The following is a 22,221-nucleotide window of genomic DNA, read 5'->3' as shown; positions in this document are numbered from 1 at the left end:
ACTGTTTGTGGGACATTGCTGTGTGCAATTGGCTGCTGCGTTCGCCCACAAATATACAGTCAATTCACTTTACAGCATAGTCTGTGAAGGGCTTTGAGACGTCCAGAAGTCGTGAAAAGCGCTATACCAAATGCAAGGATTATTATTATTACTCTATCTATCTACCTCCGACAAAGCTCTATCTGAACATTCAATCACCCACAGGCCTGGCAGGTGGTCCTGCCTTCAACTGTCACCATCCACATCACGGACTATAGAATCATAATAATCCTTGCATCTCAAAAGCGCTTCACAGAACATACTGTAAAGTGGATTTATTCTATATTTTGTGGACGAAACATGGCAGCGATCCGCCAATCGACTAATAAGTGTACTCCTACTTACTGCTCAGAAGACAGAGACGTGTGGAGTAAGAAAACTTGCCCAATATTTCACCCAGCCTGGGAATGGAACCCAGGTCCTCTCGCTTGTGAGGCGAAGGCTCTAACCACTGAGTTATGACTATCAGAACTCACCTCTGAGCGGCTGCCTCCGGGGAGGTTGCCTCTCTCGGTGTGGCAGAAGAAGGAAGGGATGACCCGGGAATCCTGAGAGGTCTCAGCCACCCACTGGAAGGAATAGTCGAAATTTGTGGGGTTCATAATGACGAAGGACCTGGGAAGGACAAGATGGGATTCACTGTAAATCAGCCGGTGTCTGGCTTCACAAGGGCCAGATCACGTCTTATCCCTGTCAACAATAGCAACTTGCATTTACACAGTGCCCCTCACGCAGGGTAGCGTCCCAGAGCGCTTAACGGTGGCGCAGGACGACGCTGAGCTGGTCAGAGGGGGAGGTGACGGTAGGCATTTGAAAAGATGCCCTACCATCCCACTACAGTGGAGTCTCCACACTGGAGTGATGGACAGTTTACCTGGTGTTTTTGGTCATCACTCCCACAGCTGTAAACTCTATGACGCGAGTGTTGGGGTCCAGTGTGATGCCGGGCGGGGTCCCTCCTGGACCTTCTAGCTCGGGGTTGCGTCTGTTGCTGCTGATATAATCGGAGTCTTCAAGGTCAAAGTGGCAGTAGGGCAGCAGGCTGCGGCCTCTGATAGTCAGCACCGGGCACTCCCGGTCCCTCCGCAGGTTCGGGATGCTGGGATACAAGAGACACGTGAATCGATTAGAGTATAGTTCTCTGATCTCAGCAACTTGATTAGGTGACACTGCCCTCCAGGGGGAGGGGTGGGGGGGAGCGGGCAGGTGGGAAGATGAACAGGGTCTTCTTGGGGTTGATCTGGCTCCAAGGTGACATGTTTGGTAACGGAGTGTCAAAACCAAGCCCACCCTCTGTGCCAATCTCTAATCCGGTTCCTGAGCCAGGCGGGTCTGTAGTATTCCAGGGCACTCACTGCTGATAACTGCACAGCCTGGATGATCAGCAGGACTTGGGAGGGACAGACCAGTCACTGGGGCAGGGAATTGTCTCACTCAGCTCCTGTTAACCCTGCAAGCTAACCTACCTAACAGGCAGGGTGGTCCTAGCTGGACAAACAGCAGGAAGCTTGCCACAGTGCTCTCAATGGGAAACTATGGGGTATCAGCTGGTTAGGTGTTGCCAAGCCTTGGCTCTTGCGAATCTGGGCGTAATACCCAAAGGAATTAGATAAGCAGGGTGCACCCTTCTGGGAAGAGTGTGCGCATTCCATTCCAGGACATGGAAGCTTCCATGGTGGGATACTGGAGCCCAGCATGGTCCCTGGAGTGCGAGTGAAGCTGTGTGAGATGTTCTGACTGGCTGTCAATGCCAGGCTGATCCAGTTGCCTCTTCCTTCTGTGTGTCAGTGAGTATCTATCTGTGTGAGGGTTCCATGGGGTTACCTGAACAGGAGATGGGTCTCAAACTCCTTGACCTCAGTGGGAGAGAATTTGATGATAAATTTCTGCTCGGATTCGACAGGGATCACTCCGCACCAGGGCTCCACGGAGAAGGGGGCCGCATCACAGCTGCTGGACATGAGGGTCTCGGAAGACAAGCCTTGTTTGTCAGGGATTGAAATGGATTTCAGAATCCCTTGGAGTGCCGTGATGTTTGCTAACAAATTCTCTGCACCAGTCGCTGAAAAAGGAAACATGACTGACATTTACATTTAACTCCTGATACCAAGACCTTGGCTTAACTTGTGACTTCCACTTAAGTTGCCATGCTATCATATCCCAGCCATTCCCCATGCAAAATGTCAGTAAATTAATGCGAAGTGGACCGTTAGATCATCCATGGAAATAATCTAAATATTACAATGTAATAATAATAATAATTTGGTCACCCAACCCACGACAGTTTGTGGGACACTGCTGTGCACAATTGGCTGCCGCGTTTCGCCCACAAAATACACAGTCAATTCACTTTACAGTATATTCTGTGAAGCACTTTGAGACGTCTCGAAGACATGATAAGGCGCTGTATCAAATGCAAGGATTATTATTATTATTATAACTGTGTCCGCTTTACTTGTCACTCCACTTAACACGAACTGGTCACGATCTAGAAATTCTTGCAGGTACTTAATTCAGATCCTTGTCCTATAAGATGGCGTCTGGCATCGCAGAGGCCTCCCGCCCTATCCTGTCACTGATGCTCAGCGGAGGTTGTGGATGCTCAGATGCATCCCAGGAGCTTCTGGTTTATTGAGCGGTTGCGGCCTCCCTCCCCTCCTCCTCTCTATGAAAGGATAGGCCCTCGAATAGACCAGAGGCCTTTGTAATGCATCTGAGCGTGTGCACCCAACCTCGGACGAGCACCTGCACCAGTCACAGCGCCCCATGTGGCCCAGGAGGAGCTATGCCTAATTCGCTGCTCAAGATAACTAGTTGGGATTATGAGGTTTACAACGTCTCAGTCGGGAGGACGTCTCAAAGAGCTTGAAACCCGCTGGCTGAATTCTGGTGGTAGGAGCCAAGGGAGCAAAATTGCAGCCAAGAGACAGGTCTTGAGATGGACCTTTGACGAGGTGAGCGAGGGGCGAGTCGGAGGGCGTTCCAGAGTCGGGGGTGGAATGGCTGAAAGCCCGTCTGCGATAATCAATGCCAGAGGCCAGCCAATACCAGCCTTGTACTATCATCGCTCTGCTTCACATCACCATTCACTACCCTCACTGACCTAAGCTGTCCACCTTCCCTCCCTCACCCCTCTCCCAGCTCCATTTCCAACCCTGCCACCGTGAAAGACTCTGAGACGTTATCCAACATTGTAAAAATAAACGATGTCATCACTGAATTAAGTATACATGTGATACAGAACATTGAGTTTGACGTGAAACAAAAACCAGAAGTGGCTGGGTACCCGCAGCAGGTCAGGCAGCATCAATGGAGAGAAGGGATTTGACCCTTTCGGGTCCTTACATTCAAATCCCTTCTCTCCATAGATGCTGCCTGACCTGCTGAGTGTTCCCAGCGACTTCCGTTTCCATTTCAGATTTCCAGCTTCTGTAGTACTTTGCCCATGTCTCTGCTCACAGTCCAGGATGACACACCAGCGCTCCAATGTTGGAGACATGTCCTTCGGATGAGAAACAGAGTGGGAGAGGAGCCTCCAGCCCGCCCCTCTGATAGCCCCGCCTTCCCACAACCCCTCCCTTCCGGCACACTCCACCCTCCGTTCCGTTGCTAAACATGTGACCTTGGAGCCATCTCAGTTCCCACCCCCCCACCCACCAGGAGAATAGTCAGTTGACATCTAACAAGCGTGGGTTTGAGCCCTCACTAGGCAGGTACCAGGAACTTCCTGTGAGCTTCCTGTGGGCAACACAGCTCACGAAATGTGTGAGAGCATTGCCACCATCTTCCTGCCCACAGCTCGGGCACATGTCCCCTCCACCCTGAGAGATGGTTCCATCAGTGGCAGGTGCGGAGGTTGAGTGGTCACAGCTTACCTTCCGCGGGGGCTGCTCCCTCCGCCAGGGTATGTGTAGCTTTACTTGGCTCCTGTGGCAGGACCTGCCAGATGTACTCCAGCTTCCCAGGCCCCTTGTTGGAAATAGCCAAGCTGTGGAGGAGGAACGTGGGGTCAGGATGTTAGCTCACCATGTGGCTTCGCCATGTTATTGGCATAAATTATTGGCTGCCACGTTTCAGCCACAAAATATTCACTTTACAGTATATTCTGTGAAGTGCTTTGAGACGTGATAAGGCGCTATAACAAATGCAAGGATTATTATTATTATTACCTGCCGCGTTCATCTTCATATCTAATTAACAGCTGCAAAGCACCAGATGCTTCTTTTTATGTGAAAGATGCAATCTATAAATATCAGTGGTGGATGCGAACTGCTCTGTGTGGCTCAGTGCTGCTGTGTCAGCCTGGCTCTGTCACTGGCTCTGTCACTGGCTCTGTCACTGGCAGCCTGGCCTCCGGGTTAACCAGTTTGTGGGTTCAAGCTCTACATCAGGGGCTTTGAGCTCACAGTGTAGGCTGACACTGCAGTTCAGGACGGAGAGAGTGCTGCGTTGTCAAGAGTCGCCGGCTTTCAGATGGATGTTAAACCGAGTCCATGCCCGTGCAGGACTCCACAACCCCGTGGTACGACAATGGGGCATTAATGGGGCATTTACTCCTCCCACAGGCTGGGCTGTGCTGTCATCCCCTGGAGTACTGTGGACCCACCTGGCTCCGCAATCGGACTAGTGAGGGTGGGCTCGATTCTGACATTCCATTGCCAGCTCATCCCCAGAGAGTACTGGCGTTCCCCTCCCTCCGCTGGAATTTACACACAAATGCACAATCACTACACTTCATGGTGAATCCCAAGATTCTGATGATGTGAATAGGAGCTGCGATTATTATAACTCACTGATGGATGCGGGTCTGGAACAGGAGGGTGTCTTTGAAGCGGATGTTTTCGAAGCCCTCTTCATAGTCGCTGTAATCCACCATAGCGCTGAGCTTCAGCTCCAGCTGGCGGGTTGTGTGCTCCAGTGTCACATAGGCAGGCTCTGGGTCAATCTCCACCACCTGAATGGCAGAGTCAGTCACAGCTTCAGCCAGGGGCCTGAGTACAGGCTACAAGCGAGGGAAGGGGGAGAGACGCTCAGAGAGTGAGAACGAGAGGCAGAGAGTGAGAACGAGAGCGAGAGAGTGAGAATGAGAGGGAGAGGGAGAATGAGAGGGAGGGAGGGAGAATGAGAGGGAAGTAGCGAGAACGAGAGGGAGGGAGCGAGAACGAGAGGGAGGGAGCGAGAACGAGAGGGAGGGAGGGAGAACGAGAGGGAGGGAGGGAGAACGAGAGGGAGGGAGGGAGAACGAGAACTCACACTCCAGGCTGATACTCCAGTGCATTGCTGGAGGAGCTCTACATTGTCAGAGGTACATAGAAACAGGGGGAGGCCATTCAGCCCTTCTAGCCTGTTCCGCCATTCAATTACATCATGGCTGATCAGTACCTCAACTAATCCTTTCAATTTCCCACTTTTTGCCCATATCCCTTAACACCCCGACCTACCAAAAATCTATTAACCTCACTCTTGATGGTGTGGATGGATCCAACATCCTCGGCCTTTTGGGGGAGAGAATTCCAGATTTCCACCATTCTTTGAGTGAAAAAATGCATTCTTAAATGGCCTGGTTCTAATTTTAAGACTATGCCCTTTGTTTTGCATTCCCCCACCAGAGGAAATAGCTTCTCTGTATCTACCCTATCGAATCTCTATATCATCTTAAACACCTCAATCAAATCATCTTAAATCCTTTGGATGAGTCATAAAATCCCGTCTGCCTTTTGGTTTGGTTGAAGATCCCACGGCACTATTCAAAAGGAGGAGTGAGTTTTTCCTGGTGTCCTAGACATCAATTCCCCAAATAAAATAAGTCACTCACTCCATGGCTGTTTGTGAGACATTGCTGTGCACAAGTTGGCTGCCACATTTGCCTACAAAACCCACAGTCACTGCACTTTACTGTATAACCTGTGAAGCACTTTGAGACACTCTCCTGATGATATGAGATTCTCATTGCCTCAGAATCAGATAAGTTCACCTTTTTCTTGGCCGGCAATGTTCCTTTGGGGGCATCGATCCACTTGACCACTTGCAGCCGGTCGTCCCAGTCTGGCACCTGGTCGGCTGGCAGCTGGAAGCTCACCTTGACCACGTTGCACTTGCTGACGGAGCAGTTGAAGGTGACGGGCACCAGGGACCGGAAGGTAGCGGTGATGTCCTTGGCACACTCGGCGTGCAGGTGGCCAATCTGTACGTCCGAGGGAAAGAGCAAGAGACGGGCGGGCAGTGAGAAACCTGTCCATGTGAATCGGACCAGGTGGGGCGAGCGTGCTGTGTACGGCAGAGTGAGCAGTGCTGGACGGTGTTGAGGCTGATTTTAGGGGTGTGCCGGGCAGGCGATGTTGGGTGATGCCAGGCGGGCAGTGTTGGGGGTTTCTGCGTGAGCAATGCTGGGCATGTGGTACCTGCGGTGAGAAGCTGAGCTCCGGGATGTCTGGTAGCCATTCGAAGCGCACCACGTCAGACACGCTACGGTTAGTCATGGTGAAGGTGATGGTGTACGGCCAGCCCACGTTACAGTCTCCAAACTGCAGCAGGTCCGTGTGTATCGCTGGGGAGAGACACTCGCAATGGGACTCGCACTTCACCAGAGCGCAAGCAAAGTAACCGCCCTCTCTGTGGTCAGCTGGCGGTCTGACACATGGGGAAAACCATCACCGTGATCGGCCTGGTCTGATACACACCCAAACCCGTCACCACGCCTGAGCGTCTCCAAACCAGACTGGGAGGTCCATGTATGGCATCTACACATTGAGGTTCCCGTGACTGGAATGCAATGTGGACACTCTCCCTGAGGGACGACGCTGTTCACCTCATTCCAGAGGGTATTACATGCAGATTGTGTTTGTGTGTGTGAATGAGTATGTGAGTGTGAGTGGTGTGTGTGTATTGTATGTTTATGTGTGGGTGTGTGAGTGTATGTATGTGTGTGTGTGTGTGTCTGTGTGTGTATGTGTGTGTGTCTGTGTGTGTGTGTGTGTGTGTCTGTGTGTATGTGTGTGTGTGTATATCTGTGTGTGTGTGTGTGTGTCTGTGTGTATGTGTGTGTGTGTGTGTGTCTGTGTGTGTGTGTGTCTGTGTGTATGTGTGTGTGTGTGTATGTGTGTGTGTGTGTGTGTGTATGTGTGTATGTGTGTGTGTGTGTATGTGTGTGTGTGTGTGTGTGTGTATGTGTGTATGTGTGTGTGTGTATGTATGTGTGTGAGTGTGTGTGTGTGAGCACTGCTGACCTTCAGCCTCCTCCTCCTCCTCTGGTGCGGTGATGGAGGCGGTGTCCCCCCCGGACCCCAGGCCGTGGATGTTGTCGAGAGTGATGTCGTCCTCGTAGCCCTCTCCCACCAACTGGACCACTGTGTCCTCAAACTGGTTGTTGAGCACCGAGAGGTGCAGTGACCCCACGAGACGTCGGGGCAGTGACGGCCTGAAGGTCACCTCGAACTGCGCCCTCTCCCCAGTGCTGAGCCACACCAACAGCAGACAGGCGTCCCTCACTGTGGGCAACCGCAGTGCTCACACTCACCGGCTCACACTCACTCACACTCACTCACACTCACACACACTGTGGGCAACCGCAGCGCTCACCATCACCGGCTCACACTCACTCACTCACACACACTGTGGGCAACCGCAGCGCTCACCATCACCGACTCACACTCACACTCGCTCACACTGTGGGCAACCAGCAGGGCTCACCATCACCGGCTCACACTCGCTCACACTCACACACACTGTGGGCAACCGGCAGCGCTCACCATCACCGGCTCACACTCACTCACACTCACACACACTGTGGGCAACCGGCAACGCTCACCATCACCCCGGGCTTACACACTCACACTCACACTCACACACACTGTGGGCAACCGTCAGCGCTCACCATCACCCCGGGCTCGCTCGCTCGCTCGCTCACTCACCCACTCATCCACCCACCCACCCACTCACCCACCCACTCACTCAACCACCCACTCACTCACCCACGTACCCACTCACTCACTCAACCACCCACCCACTCACTCACTGACACACTCACCCACTTACCCACCCACTCACTCACCCTCTCACCAACTCACTCACTTACTCACCCACCCTCTCACTCATTCACTGACAAACGCACTCACTCACTCACCCACTTACCCTCTCACCCACTCACTTACCCTCTCACCCACTCACTCACCCTCTCATTCACTCATTCACTGACAAACGCACTCACTCACTCACTCACCCACTTACCCTCTCACCCACTCACTTACCCTCTCACCCACTCACTCACCCTCTCATTCACTCACCCTCTCATTCACTCACCCTCTCACTCACGCACCCTCTCACTCAACCTCTCACTCACCCTCTCATTCACTCACCCTCTCACTCACGCACCCTCTCACTCAACCTCTCACTCACCCTCTCACTCACTCACCCTCGCTCACTCACTCACCCTCTCACTCACTCACCCACTCACTCACTGACAAACTCTCTGACATGATCACCCACTCACTCACTCTCTTACCCTCTCACTCACTCACTCACTCACCCACCCTCTCACTCACTCATTCACTGACACACTCACTCACACACTCAACCCATACACTCACTCACACTTAAACATTTGCCTGCCCGACCACCCACTCAATCACCCAACCTCTTACTCACTCACTGACGCACTCACTCACTCACCCACCCAGTCACACACTCACTCACATACTTCCTGACCCACCCACTTACACACTCACTCACTCACATACTCATTCACTCACTGATACTCATCCACCAGGTCATCAGTGCAGGTCCTCTGCCCCTCAGCCCTGCCCACCACCAATCACTCCCCACAGCCCCCCCCCCACCCCTATCATTCCCCAGCCCCTACCCATCACCAATCAATCCTCCCCAGGCCCCCTGATTATTCCCCCAGCACCCCCACCCCCAATTACTGCCCCCAGCCTCATTGATCACTCCCCAGGCCCCCCCTCCACCATCACTCCCCCTCCAAGCCCTCATGATCAACCCCTCACCCAGGCTCACGTCCTGCTTCATGTTGATTTTCTCTTTGGGGAAGATGCAGGGTGTGATGATACAGGGATTCAGTGAAAAGGCGCCATTCACATCAGCCAGGTTAATGGTGACCTGTGAACAAAGCCGGTATCTACTGACCCACTAGACACTGAGCCCCTCAGTGTGTACCTGAGCAGCGTGTACCTGGCATTGTGTACCTGAGTGGGAGTGTGTACCTGGTTGTGTGTCCTGAGCGGCAGTGTGTACCTGGTTGTGTGTACCTGAGTAGCAGTGAGTACCTGGTTGTGTGTACCTAAGTGGCAGTGTGTGCCCGGTTGTGTGTAGCTGAGTGGTAGTGCGCACCTGGTTGTGTGTACCTGAGTGGTAATGTGTACCTGAGTGGCAGTGTGTACCTGGGTGGCAATACGTACCTGGTAGTGTGCACCTGAGTGGTAGTGTGTACCTGAGCGGCAGTGTGTACCTGGCTCTGTGTACCTGAGCAGCAGTGTGTACCTGGCTCTGTGTACTTGAGTGGCAGTGTTTACCTGGCTCTGTGTACCTGAGTGGCAGTGTGTACCTGAGCGGCAGTGTGTACCTGGCTCTGTGTACCTGAGTGGCAGTGTGTACCTGAGCGGCAGTGTGTACCTGGTAGTGTGTACCTGAATGGCAGTGTGTACTTGAGTGGCAGTGTGTACTTGAGTGGCAGTGTGTACCTGAGTGGCAGTGTGTACCTGAGCAGCAGTGTGTACCTGGTAGTGTGTACCTGAATGGCAGTGTGTACCTGAGTGGCAGTGTGTACCTGAGTGGCAGTGTGTACCTGAGTGGCAGTGTGTACCTGAGCGGGTAAGGAGCCCTCGTTGATGAGGGTAACGGGCAGCGTTTGTGCGATGCCCAGCAGTTGCCGGCTGTACAGCAGTAAGGCATGTCCTGCCTTGTCCCGCAGGCTCGGACGCTGGATCCTCACCCTCGGAAGGTTCCCGTCTCCCATAATGTCAAACACCAGGTTCTTGGATTTCAGATTGGAGCTGCAACAGGACACAGTGAGAGAGACAGTGAGAGAGAGAGACACTGTGAGAGAGACACTGAGAGAGAGACAGTGAGAGAGAGACACTGTGAGAGAGACAGTGACAGAGAGACACTGCGAGAGAGAGACACAGTGAGAGAGAGAGACACTGTGAGAGAGACACTGTGAGAGAGAGACACAGTGAGAGAGACAGTGAGACAGTGAGAGAGAGACACAGTGAGAGAGACACTGTGAGAGAGAGACACAGTGAGAGAGACAGTGAGACAGTGAGAGAGAGACACAGTGAGAGAGACACTGTGAGAGAGAGACACAGTGAGAGAGACAGTGAGACAGTGAGAGAGAGACACAGTGAGAGACACAGTGAGAGAGACAGTGAGAGAGAGAGAGAGACAGTGAGAGAGAGACACTGAGAGAGAGACAGTGAGAGACACAGTGAGAGACACAGTGAGAGAGAGACACTGAGAGAGAGAGACACTGAGAGAGAGACACTGAGAGAGAGACAGTGAGAGAGAGAGAGAGACACTGTGAGAGAGACACTGTGAGAGAGACAGTGAGAGAGAGACACTGAGAGAGAGACAGTGAGAGAGAGACACAGTGAGAGAGACACAGTGAGAGAGAGAGACACAGTGGGAGAGAGACACTGAGAGAGAGACACTGAGAGAGAGACAATGAGAGAGAGAGACACTGAGAGAGAGACAATGAGAGAGAGAGACACTGAGAGAGAGACAATGAGAGAGAGAGACACTGAGAGAGACACAGTGAGAGAGAGACACAGTGAGAGAGAGAGACAGTGAGAGAGAGACACAGTGAGAGAGAGACACAGTGAGAGAGAGACACAGTGAGAGAGAGACACAGTGAGAGAGACACAGTGAGAGAGACACAGTGAGAGAGAGACACAGTGAGAGAGAGACACAGTGAGAGAGAGAGACAGTGAGAGAGAGAGACAGTGAGAGAGAGACACAGTGAGAGAGAGACACAGTGAGAGACAAAGTGAGAGAGAGACACAGAGAGTGAGTTGCTGTGTGTGTGTCGCCGTGTGTGTGGGGGGGTTGTGGGTGGGGGTGTTGTGCTGTGTGTCGAGGGGTCAAGACATGGCTTTACCCGGACACGGAGTCCACCAATGCCTCAAATATACAATGATAGTTCTGCATTGTCTGAGGCGTGAAGCTGACAACTGCGAACATGTGGGCGTAGCTGGGGATGTTCATCCGTGTGGGCTCCACATCGAAGATATCAGTAATACGAGCAACCATCTGAGGACAGAGACAGGCAGGGATCAAAGGCCAGAAGGTGGGTGTGTACACACCAGAGGGTGTGCATGTGTGCACACACAAGGTGTGTGTGTACACCAGTGTGTGTGTGTACACCAGAGTGTGTGTGTGTGTACACCCGAGTGTGTGTACACCAGTGTGTGTGTGTGTACACCAGAGTGTGTGTGTACACTAGTGTGTGTGTGTGCACCAGAGTGTGTGTGTGTGTGTGTGTGTACACCAGAGTGTGTGTGTACACCAGTGTGTGTGTGTACACTAGTGTGAGTGTGTGCACCAGTGTGTGTGTGTGTGTGTACACCAGAGGGTGTGTGTACACCAGAGGCTGTTTCCCCTGGTTGCACGCTCCCCAGCTAGCGGAAACAGACTATATGTATGCACCAGGCTTCGGGACCACATCACTCCCACCCTCGCCCTCACCCTCACCCTCGCTCGCCTCCACTGGCTCCCCATCCCCCAGAGGATTGATTTCAAGATCCTCATCCTCACCTACAAGGCCATTCACGGCCTCGCTCCCTCCTACCTCTCCAACCTACTATCCCCCTACCTACCTGCCCGTACCCTCCGTTCCTCTGGCTCCAGTCTGCTCCACATCCCCCGCCCCAACCGCCCTACCATCGGTGGTCGGGCCTTCAGCCTCTCAGCCCCGAGGCTCTGAAACTCCATTCCCAGTGCCTTCGCCGCCTCCTCCCTTTCCTCCTTCAAGGCCGGTCTCAAAACCTTTCTCTTCAACCGTACCTTCAGCTCCCCTCTTGACTCTCTTCCCCCTCCTCGCTCCCTTCCCTCCCCTCCCCTCACCCTGACCATTTCCCCCTGCTCGGGTCATGACCCAACTGTGCAGCGCCTTGGGACGTCCTCCTGACGTGAAAGGCGCTTCATAAATGGAATCTTGTTGTTGTTGTTAACCGTATCAAACCCTCTTACCATTTTAAAAAATGATGAAATGTTATCATTTTAATTAAATCACCTCCTAAACGTCGTTCTCTAGTGGAAAAATGCCTAACCTACCCCAGACTGTCCTGACAGAGGTAACCTGCGGCCCTGGTACCATCCTGGTAAACACAGGGATGAGGTAACCAGAGTGCGTCCCTCGGGGAGAGAGCGTGTATTCCATTCCAGCCGCGGGAATGTCCACGTGTAGGTGGCAAACGTGGAATTCTGAGTCTCGCTTGAAGACTTAAGCAGAGGGTCAGACCCCGGCTCACCAGCACAAGGGTGAAACCGGTGTCTTACCGGTGACCTGCAGTCGTTACCGGTGTCACCGGATTGTTACAAGTTACTGGTGAGTGGGGGCTATTCCTGGTGAGCGGGGGCTATTCCTGGTGAGCGGGGGCTATTCCTGGTGAGCGGGGGCTATTCCTGGTGAGCGGGGGCTATTCCTGGTGAGCGGGGGCTATTCCTGGTGAGCGGGGGCTATTCCTGGTGAGCGGGGGCTATTCCTGGTGAGCGGGGGCTATTCCTGGTGAGCGGGGGCTATTCCTGGTGAGCGGGGGCTATTCCTGGTGAGCGGGGGCTATTCCTGGTGAGCGGGGGCTATTCCTGGTGAGCGGGGGCTATTCCTGGTGAGCGGGGGCTATTCCTGGTGAGCGGGGGCTATTCCTGGTGAGCGGGGGCTATTCCTGGTGAGCGGGGGCTATTCCTGGTGAGCGGGGGCTATTCCTGGTGAGCGGGGGCTATTCCTGGTGAGCGGGGGCTATTCCTGGTGAGCGGGGGCTATTCCTGGTGAGCGGGGGCTATTCCTGGTGAGCGGGGGCTATTCCTGGTGAGCGGGGGCTATTCCTGGTGAGCGGGGGCTATTCCTGGTGAGCGGGGGCTATTCCTGATGAGTGGTGGGGGGTGGTTACCTTGTTGGAGATGGGTTTGACAGAGATGGCGACGTCACAGGGCACTTTGCCAATGTTGATGATTTTGAATCGAGCCTCGGCTGTCTGCCCGACCAGCACGTTGTGAAAGAGGAACCTTTTCTCGTCCTCCACATAGATACCACCACTCTGCATGGTGTTCAGGAACTGGGACAGGTTGATGTTCTTACAGATGTGATGCTCTTCAAAGATGGACCCCACATCGTCCACAATGATGCCTGCATCACCAACACACGTGAACCCACATCACTCAAAGGTCCTCCCGAGGGGAAAGGCGTAAACATAAACTGTATTCTAACACGGGCTGTCCTGAAGAGACCCGCAGGACATGGCTAGTGAGCCAGGTGGGTCCGCAGTATCTCCAGGGCACTCACTGCTGATGACCGGCCTGGCTCATTGGCAGAACCTAGAAAGGCCAAGACCATGATGGTTGGAGCTCAAGCCTTTCATGTGACGGCGGTTTCTCTGTTAGCCGCTATCCTATTATCCTCACCGTTTTCCTAACCACAACAGGACCTGTCCTGATAAGTGTGGATACTGGGCTTTTGAGTGGACCTCTGTCAGGGCCCCTCCAGGTGTTGTGCCCTGGGACGTGGCTGTGGAGATGTGCTACAGTGTCTGAGGCACGCTGACTGACTGACTGACTGACAAGCCTCCTGAGATTATAGACACCCCCCCACCCATCCCCACAGTGAGTGTCGGCCACCGGCTCGGGCTGGCGTGATCCTACCAGGCAGACAGGCCTCCGTTACCAGCCGGTACGGAATTCCCCCGGGATTGTCGTTGGGATCTCGATCAGTGATGTCAATGTGCAGGATCTCCTCGCTCTTCCCCGACAGCTCCGCAAATACCTCCACGGTGATCACCTGCTGGGCTCCCGGCAGCACAATGCCAAAGGCCGGGAAGATGCTGAACACCCCGACCACAAAGCGAGCCTGGCAACAAATCACAGCCACATGGGGCTCACCACAGGCCTGGCCCAGGCCTCCAGCCCCGCCCTCCCCGCCCCGCCCCACCCTCACCGCCCCGCCCTCACCACCCCGCCCTCTCCGCCCCTCCCTCCCCCGCCCCACCCTCACCGTCCCACCCTGACCGTACCGCCCTGACCGTCCCGCCCTCACAGCCCCGCCCCACCCTCACCGTCCCGCCCTGACCGCCCCGCCCTCACAGCCCCGCCCTCTCCGCCCTCTCCGTCCCGCCCTCACCGTCCCGCCCTATCCGCCCCGCCCTATCCACCCCGCCCTATCCACCCCGCCCTGCCCTCACCACCCCGCCCCTCCCTTTTGCTGCATTGACACCTGCAGACGGTTGGCCCCTCCAGCAGCGCAGCCGCCAGTCACTGACTGTCAACCCACAAGCGGCTCCGCACTCACCTGGTTCATGAACGTTGTCTCCTTGTGTTTAGGTGCCCCGTTGGACTTTGCTGAGCTGGTGCCTTCTCGCCCCTTCCCTTGCTTGGTGCCAGCAGGTCTGCACCACAGGGACAGTTATAGGCAGCAAATTAAAGGCTGCCATGTTTGTTACATAGCACTCCGCGAAGGACAGCATCTTCAACAATGCAGCACTCTCACACCTACAGTCACACACACACACACAGTCACACAGCCCCACAGTATACACACACACACTGTGTCTCTCACACACTCATTCACACACTCAGTCACGCATAGCTCCATAGATACACACATAAACAGTCTCATACACACAGTCTTGCAAAGTCTAACAAACACACACAGTCTCATAACCACACTATTAGCGTGTTGGTGTCTGGGTGCTGACCTCTTTTGTTGTTGCATGGGCATGTCCCAGGCTGTTTTGAGGATGGTGTATTTGAACTCAAAGTCACAGTTATTCTCCAGGATGAAGGTGCGAGTGCGGCGATTTCCCACGAGCAGGGTCCCGAAGTTGACCTCCTTGGCGGGGGAGATGGTGTACAAGCAGAAGATGGAGCGTGCACTCAACTTTATCGGGATGTTGGCGATGACCTGTTCCCCTTTTGGCAATGAAGGCTCGATGACCTATGGGCAACACAAACACATTGCGTTATCAGGCTTGTCGCCTTGGAGAAGGTTCAGCTGCAAGGAGACCCCACTTACACCCCCCACCCACCCCCCACCCTCCTCAGGATAGTCACTAATTGATCATGTGACATCCGACCAGCGTGGGTTTGAGCCCTCTCACTCTGGTGGATGGCAGGTACCAGGAACTCGCTGTCACTTCCCAGTGAGCAACACGTCTCAGCATGAACTGCATGAGGGCATTGCCACCATCTTTCATTATATTTCACCCACAAAATAAACAGTCAATTCACATATATTTTGTGAAGTGCTTTGAACCTGTCACCCCCTCCTCTGTCTTCAACACGGTAACCTCCATGAAGTCCACCACCTGCACTCTCGACCCCATCCCCACCACTCTCCTTAAATCCCAGCTCCACCTCCTTGCCCCACTACTCGCTGACATTATTAGCCTCTCCCTGTCATCTGGCACTGTTCCATCTCCCCTCAAAACAGCCATTATCTCCCCACCTTGAAGAAACCTTCCCTCGACCCATCACAGCTATCCAGCTACCGGCCCATCTCAAACCTCCACTTCCTATCCAAGGTCCTTGAGAGAGTCGTTGCTTCCCAGCTTCGGCATTTCCTCTCATTCCCTCCATGAGTCCCTCCAATCGGGGGAGGAGCCAGGGCGTGAATGGGTTTGAACATTGAATGGATTGAGTGTGAGGACCTTGAAGTTGATCCATTCGGCTTTGGGGAGCCTGGGCCAGAACAGGTGAGATGTGGGTACGGAGTTAGGTCCGGGTCAGTATGTGGGCGGCAGAGTTCTGATTGTGCTGATCTTTTGAATGGTGGAGCTGGGGAGACCGGCGAGGAGTGCGTTGGAGTAATCCAGGCGGGAGGTGACAAACGCGCGAGGATTTCGGCTGCATTTGTGGTAAGGTACAGCTGGAGGAGGGCAACATGGCGGAGGTGGAAGAAGGCGGTCCTGGTCAGGGACCAGATGTGGGGGAGGAAGGACAGCCGGGGGTCGAACCAGATGCCTAGATTACGCACTGGTTCGGTGAGTGTGAGGGGGAGCCCAGAGAGGTTGAGGATTTTAGATCCACAGGAGTGAAGACGCTGACAGGAGCCAAGGAGTATGGCTTCCGTCTTGTCCATATTCAGCTGCAGGAAGTTTACATTCATCCAGGCCTTGATGTCTTCCAGACAAGCTGATAGGATATCGGCGGAGTTGGAGTCAATACTGGAGGAGGCAAAGTAGATTTGTGTGTCATCCGCAAATGTAGAAGTTTACCCCGTGTCTACGGATGACATTGCCCAGAGGGAGCATATAGATGAGGAAAAGAAGAGCCCAAGGATTGAGCCCTGGGGTACCCCACAGGTGACTGGATGGGGGTGGGAGGAGAAAACATTTGCCGAGATGAAGTGGAGGCGTTTGGTTAGGTTGGCCTCGAACCATGTGAGTGCAGTCCCATTAAGGTGGATGAGGGAGGAGAGTTGATGGAGGAGGATGGCTTGGTCGACTGTGTCAACACACAGCAGAGCGATCTAGGAGGGAGCCCTGGTCACAGATAGAAAGAGTGTCGTTTGTGACTTTGACAAGTGCTGTCTCTGTGAAAACCAGACTGCAGGGGCTCGAGGAGGGAGAGAAGAGAGAGGTGTGACTGAAGTTGACCTGCAATGATGCGTTCCAGGAGTTTGGCAAGGAAGGGGAGGTTGGAGATGGGACAGTAGTGTGAGAGATTAGAGGAATCGAGGGTGGGTTTTTGAGGAGGACTGTGATAGCAGCGGTTTTCAGGGGGAGAGGGAACAGCGCCTGAGGAGAGAGACTGGTTGACCGTGTCCGTGATAGACAGACTGGAAATGTCAAGGCCACGTGTGATGACGAGGTCGAGTGGGTGGCCACGGTTGTGGGTCAGTGGGTCGAAGTGGAGGGTGAGGTTCAGGGAGGGCAGTGAAATCCGAGGAGGTGGTGCATAGGGAGTTTAGGTGGAGGTTGAAACCATCCATTATGAGCAGGTGTTCAGTGCAGAGGGATAGGGATGAGAGGAGAGGAGATATCGGTGAGGAAAGAGACAGCGGTTTGGGGAAAGGGGCTATAAACTAGGAGGATTTTGAGGGAGAGAGAGGATGGATGGTAGAGGGTGAAGTGCTCAAAGGAGGAGAAGCAGCCAGAGGAAAAGGGGGATAGACCAAGGTAAGCTTGGGAGATGAGGGCCACCCCACCGCCACGTTGGTTGGGGTGGGAGGTGTGGTGAAAAGTGTAGCCAGGAGGGGAGGCTTCAACAAGGGGACGGGGTCACCAGGAGAGAGACAGGTTTCTGTTAGCCCAAGAATATCAATGTGCTTATCTAAGATGAGATACTGGATAGTAAGGGCTTTGTTGGAGAGGGAGCAGACACTTTGGAGGGAAATGCGGATAGGTTTGCTGGTGGAGAGGATGGAGGAGGGAACAACAACAACAACAAAATTACATATAAAAAGCGTCTTTCATGTCGGGAGGATGTCCCAAGGTGCTGGACAGACAGAGTTATGGACCTGGGGGAGGGTGGAGGATAGGAGGGAAGCAGGAAGATCAAAAGCACGGTCGAAGAGGAAGGTCTTGAGTGGGTCTTGAAGGAGGCAAGGGAGGGGGTGAGATGGAGGGACTGCAGTATGGAGTTCCAGAGGGTGGGTGCAGTGGCGGAAGGCCCGCCCGCCAATGGTGGGGCGAGCAAGGTGGGGGACATGAAGCAGGCTGGAGCCCGCTGAACGGAGGGAGCGAACAGGGTGGTAGGGGGATAGGAGGTCGGAGAGCGAGGGGGGCGCAATACCATGGAGGGCTTTGAAGGTGAGGATTAGTACTTTGAACTGTGTCCTCTATGTGATGGGAAGCCAGTGGAGTTGGGCGAGAATGGGGCTGATAGGGTCACGGAGCCTGGTGTGGGAGAGGACACGGGCTGCAGAGTTCTGGATGATCTACACTATGGAGGGAGGAGTTGGGGAGGCCGACAAGCAGTGAGTGCATAGTCAAGCCTCGATATTATGAAGGTGTGTATGAGGGTGTCGGTGGCCTGCGGTGTGAGACAGTGGTGGAGTCGGGAGATGTTGCGGAGGTGGGGAAGGCAGAGCGGGTCATGGCGCGAATGTGGGGTAGAAAGGATAGTTGAGACTCAAACCCCAAGGTTGCGGACTGGCTCAGTGAGGGGGAGTGAGCCCCATGGATGGTGATGCTGTCAGCGCCTGAGGTGAGGAGGCGCTGACGGGAGCCAATCAGGAGCCTCAGTCTTGTTAACGTTCAATTGAAGAAAGTTATCTCTCATCCAGAACTTGATGTCTGACAGACATTCTGTCAGGACAGCAGTGGGTCCTGGAGTCAAGGGGGGAGGCAGAGAGATAGAGTTGGGTGTCATCTGCATACATGTGGAAGTTGACCCCATGTCTGTGAATGATGTCACCAAGAGAATGGTATTGAGGATGGTATTGAATGGTATTGAATGAGTTTGAGGAGCAGGGAGAGTTGGAAAGGATATGGATGAGGGAGGGGAAAGGGTTGTTTGCCTTTCGGAGGTGGTTGGTGCGGAGAGAGTGAGCAATGGGGCAGTTGGGGTGACAGCTCTGGGACAACCAATGCCAGGAGCCACGATGGGCCTGGTGGAGGAGGCGCAACATGAAGATGGGGAAGGAGGGATCAAGGCGGAGGAATTGAGGGTGTTCCAGAGTTTCAGGGCGTAGTGGCTTAAAGCGTGGTCGCCGATGGTGGAGTGAAGGACAAGTAGGAGGCTGCAGCCGGTTGATCGGAGGCAGCAGGTAATGGATTGGAGAGTAAGTGAATTGGCGAGAGGTGACAGGGCATGAAAGGATTTGAAGATGAATGTGAGGACCTTGAAATCTACCCATCGGTAACAGGGAGCCTGGCTAGAAGTTGTGACATGGGGGTTTGGCATTTAGTGCGGTTTTGGCTGCCTTTGGGATAAGGTATGTTTGGAGGTGGGCAATGTGGCAGAGTTGGAGGAAGGCAGTGCTGGTCAGGGACCTGATGTGGGGAAGAGAGGACAGCTGTGGATCGAACCTGATACCTAGTTTGCGCACTAGTTCAGTGAGTCTGAGGGATAGGCCATGGAGGTTAGGGAGGTTAGAGGAGCAGGATAGAAGACAGTGACAGGAGCCAAAGAGTATGGCTTCCATCTTGTCAACAATCAGCTGCAGGAAGTTTGCGCTCATCCAGGCCCTGCCAGACAAACTGACACAACATCAATGGACCTGAAGTTGCAGATGGAGAAGTGGATTTCGGTATCATCCACACACATGTGAAAGTTGAGCCCACATATGTGTGGATGATAACATCTCCGAGATGAGAAAGAGGAGAGGGCCCTGGGATATGCCACAGGGCGGGAGCGGGAGGAGATATAGTTTACAGAGGCGAAGTGGAGGCGGTTTGTTAAGTAGGACTCGAACCAGACACGTGCAGCCAAATCGAGCAGTTTGGATGGATTTGAGCAGGACAGAGAGGTCAGGAGGTGCTGGAGCACAAAGGGGTTTGTCAGTGAGGGAGAGGACCTGAGGCCCTTTTGGAGATGAGGAGCCAGTGGAGCCTGGCGAGGAAACGGGTGACCAGGGTGCGTTGTTTGTGGGGGGAGGATACGGGCGGTAGAGTTTGTGTTGCTCACTGTGTTAAGAGGAGCCAATCTCCTGAACCAAGAAGAAGAAGAATGGTTCACCTCCTGCTGTGGGCTTACCTGGCAGCGCAGGTATGGCTGGTCTTTAATGTCCACTGTGGTGTTGCCTGAGAAGGCGACGTGGATGTGAACGGGACGATCCGCGGGGCTCAGAGTGCCTTTCTGAGGCTGCACAGTGAACAGCGACTGCAGTTTGGGCAGATGGCGCTTTCCAGGTAACAGAATGAACCTGACAGGAAGGACAATCCCTGTGAACTGGGCATCAGGCAGGCAGATACCCCCACACCCAACCCCCCCACACACCCCCACACCACCAGCCCCCACACCCCCCCACACCCCACACCCCCCCACACCCCCAGCCCCCACACTCCAGCCCCCCAACACCCCCACACCCCCAAACCCCACACTCCAGCCCCCACACTCCAGCCCCCACACCCCCACACCCCAACCCCCCACTCCAGCCCCCCCAACACCCCCACACCCCAACACCCCACACCCCAGCCCCCCACCCCCAGCCCCCACACTCCAGCCCCACACTCCAGCCCCCAACAACCCCACACCCCAACCCCCCCACACCCCCACACCCCCAGCCCCCACACTCCAGCCCCCAACACCCCACACCCCAACCCCCACACTCCAGCCCCACACTCCAGCCCCCAGCCCCCAACAACCCCACACCCCAACCCCCCACACCCCCAGCCCCCCACCACCCCCACACTCCACCCCCAACCCCCCACACCCCCAACCCTCCACACCCCAGCCCCCCCACACCCCAGCCCCCAACCCCCACACCCCAGCCCCCAACACCCAGCCCCCCCAACACCCCCCAACCCCAGCCCCCCCACACCCAGCCCCCCCAACACCCCAACCCCAGCCCCCCCAACCCCAAACCCAGCCCCCCAACACCCCAGCCCCCCCAACACCCCACACCCCCGGCCTCCCAACACCCCCACACCCCAGCCCCCAACACCCCCACACCCCAGCCCCCCCCAACACCCCCAACCCCAGCCCCCCCAACACCCCAACCCCAGCCCCCCAACACCCCCACACCCAGCCCCAACGCCCCAAACAAAACCCCACACACCCCAGCCACCCCCCACCACCCCCACACCCCAACCCCCCAAAACAAACCTCCCTACACCCCAGCCCCAACACACCCACACCCCCCAAACCCAACACCCCTGAACCCAGCCCCCCAACACCCCACACCCCAGCCCCAACCCCCCCAAACAAAACCCCACACACCCCAGCCCCAACTCCCTAAACCCCAACCCTAGCACCAGCGCCAACCCAGCCCCAACCTCAACCCCACCCTGAACCCCACCTCACACATACACACAATTTGACCAGCCCCAACTCTCCGAAACCCCAGCCCCAACACCCCGAAACCCCAGCCACAACCCCAGCCCCACTCTAACCCCAGCCCCCACCCAAACTCCAGCCCCAGCCCCAAACCCCAACCCCAGCCCCACCCCACCCTAACCCCAGCCCCAACCCCCCAAACCCCAGCCCGAACCCTTAACCCCAGCCCCAACCCCCACCCTTAACCCCAGCCCCAACCCTAGGCCCAAACCCCAGCCCCATCCCCCACCCTAACCCCAGCCCCAAACCGCAGTCCCAAACCCAACACCCCCAAACCGCAGCCCCAACCCCCCCAAACCCAAACCCCCAAACCCCAACCCAGCCCCCCCAACCCCCAAACCGCAGCCCCAACCCCCCCAAACCCCCAAACTCCAAACACCTCCAAACCCCCCAAACCCCAGCCCCAAACCCCAACCCAACCCCCCAAACCCCCAGCCCCAGCCCCCCAAACTGCAGCCCCAACCCTCCCCCCCCCAAACACCCAACCCCCCAAACCCCCAGTCCCAACCCCAGCCCCCCAAACCCCAAACCGCAGCCCCAACCCCCCCCCAAACCCCCAAACCCCAGCCCCAACCCCACCCTTAACCCCAGACCCAACCCTAGCCCCAACCCCCCAAACCCAGCCCAGCCCCCACCCTAACACCAGCCCCAAACCCAGCCCCAACCCCCCAACCCCAACCTCCAACCTAACCCCATCCCAACCCCCCCAAACCCTAACCCCAGCCCCAACCACAACACTAACCCCCATCCTAACCCCAGGCCCCAAACCCAAACCCATCCCCAGCCCCCAACCTAACCCCATCCCCAAACCCAAACCCAGCCCCAACCCCCCCAAACCCCAACCTAGCACCAGCGCCAACCCAGCCCAACCCAACCCCACCCCGAACCGAACCTCACACATACACACAATTAGACCAGCCCCAACACCCCCAAACCCCAGCCCCAACCACCCCAACTCCCCCAAACCCCAGCCCCAACCCTCCCAAACCCCAGCCCCAACCACCCCAACTCCCCCAAACCCCA

The 22,221-nt window shown here is 55.3% G+C and overlaps 1 protein-coding gene across 1 annotated transcript in view; it reads right to left on the bottom strand.

Annotated features, from left to right (window-relative positions):
* LOC103186677 (HYDIN axonemal central pair apparatus protein) overlaps nucleotides 1–20,115 on the bottom strand; it is a gene marked incomplete at its 5' end in the record, with an annotated part of 38,352 nt that extends 18,237 nt beyond the window's left edge. The window contains 16 exons of the mRNA XM_042340429.1: nucleotides 516–654; nucleotides 914–1,138; nucleotides 1,864–2,101; nucleotides 3,915–4,027; nucleotides 4,833–4,993; nucleotides 6,014–6,223; nucleotides 6,441–6,586; nucleotides 7,266–7,526; nucleotides 9,042–9,153; nucleotides 9,857–10,046; nucleotides 11,153–11,298; nucleotides 13,158–13,393; nucleotides 13,906–14,110; nucleotides 14,549–14,645; nucleotides 14,955–15,193; nucleotides 19,897–20,115. Of these exons, the coding sequence (XP_042196363.1) occupies nucleotides 516–654; nucleotides 914–1,138; nucleotides 1,864–2,101; nucleotides 3,915–4,027; nucleotides 4,833–4,993; nucleotides 6,014–6,223; nucleotides 6,441–6,586; nucleotides 7,266–7,526; nucleotides 9,042–9,153; nucleotides 9,857–10,046; nucleotides 11,153–11,298; nucleotides 13,158–13,393; nucleotides 13,906–14,110; nucleotides 14,549–14,645; nucleotides 14,955–15,193; nucleotides 19,897–20,115 (2,937 nt within the window). The remainder of the gene's footprint in view (nucleotides 1–515; nucleotides 655–913; nucleotides 1,139–1,863; nucleotides 2,102–3,914; nucleotides 4,028–4,832; nucleotides 4,994–6,013; nucleotides 6,224–6,440; nucleotides 6,587–7,265; nucleotides 7,527–9,041; nucleotides 9,154–9,856; nucleotides 10,047–11,152; nucleotides 11,299–13,157; nucleotides 13,394–13,905; nucleotides 14,111–14,548; nucleotides 14,646–14,954; nucleotides 15,194–19,896) is intronic.
* Between the last annotated feature and the right edge of the window lie 2,106 nt (nucleotides 20,116–22,221).

Source organism: Callorhinchus milii, unplaced genomic scaffold (genome assembly GCF_018977255.1).
Source record: "Callorhinchus milii isolate IMCB2004 unplaced genomic scaffold, IMCB_Cmil_1.0 Scaffold14, whole genome shotgun sequence".
NCBI classification, from domain to species: Eukaryota; Metazoa; Chordata; class Chondrichthyes; order Chimaeriformes; family Callorhinchidae; genus Callorhinchus; species Callorhinchus milii.
This window is presented reverse-complemented; position numbering and strand designations above follow the sequence as displayed.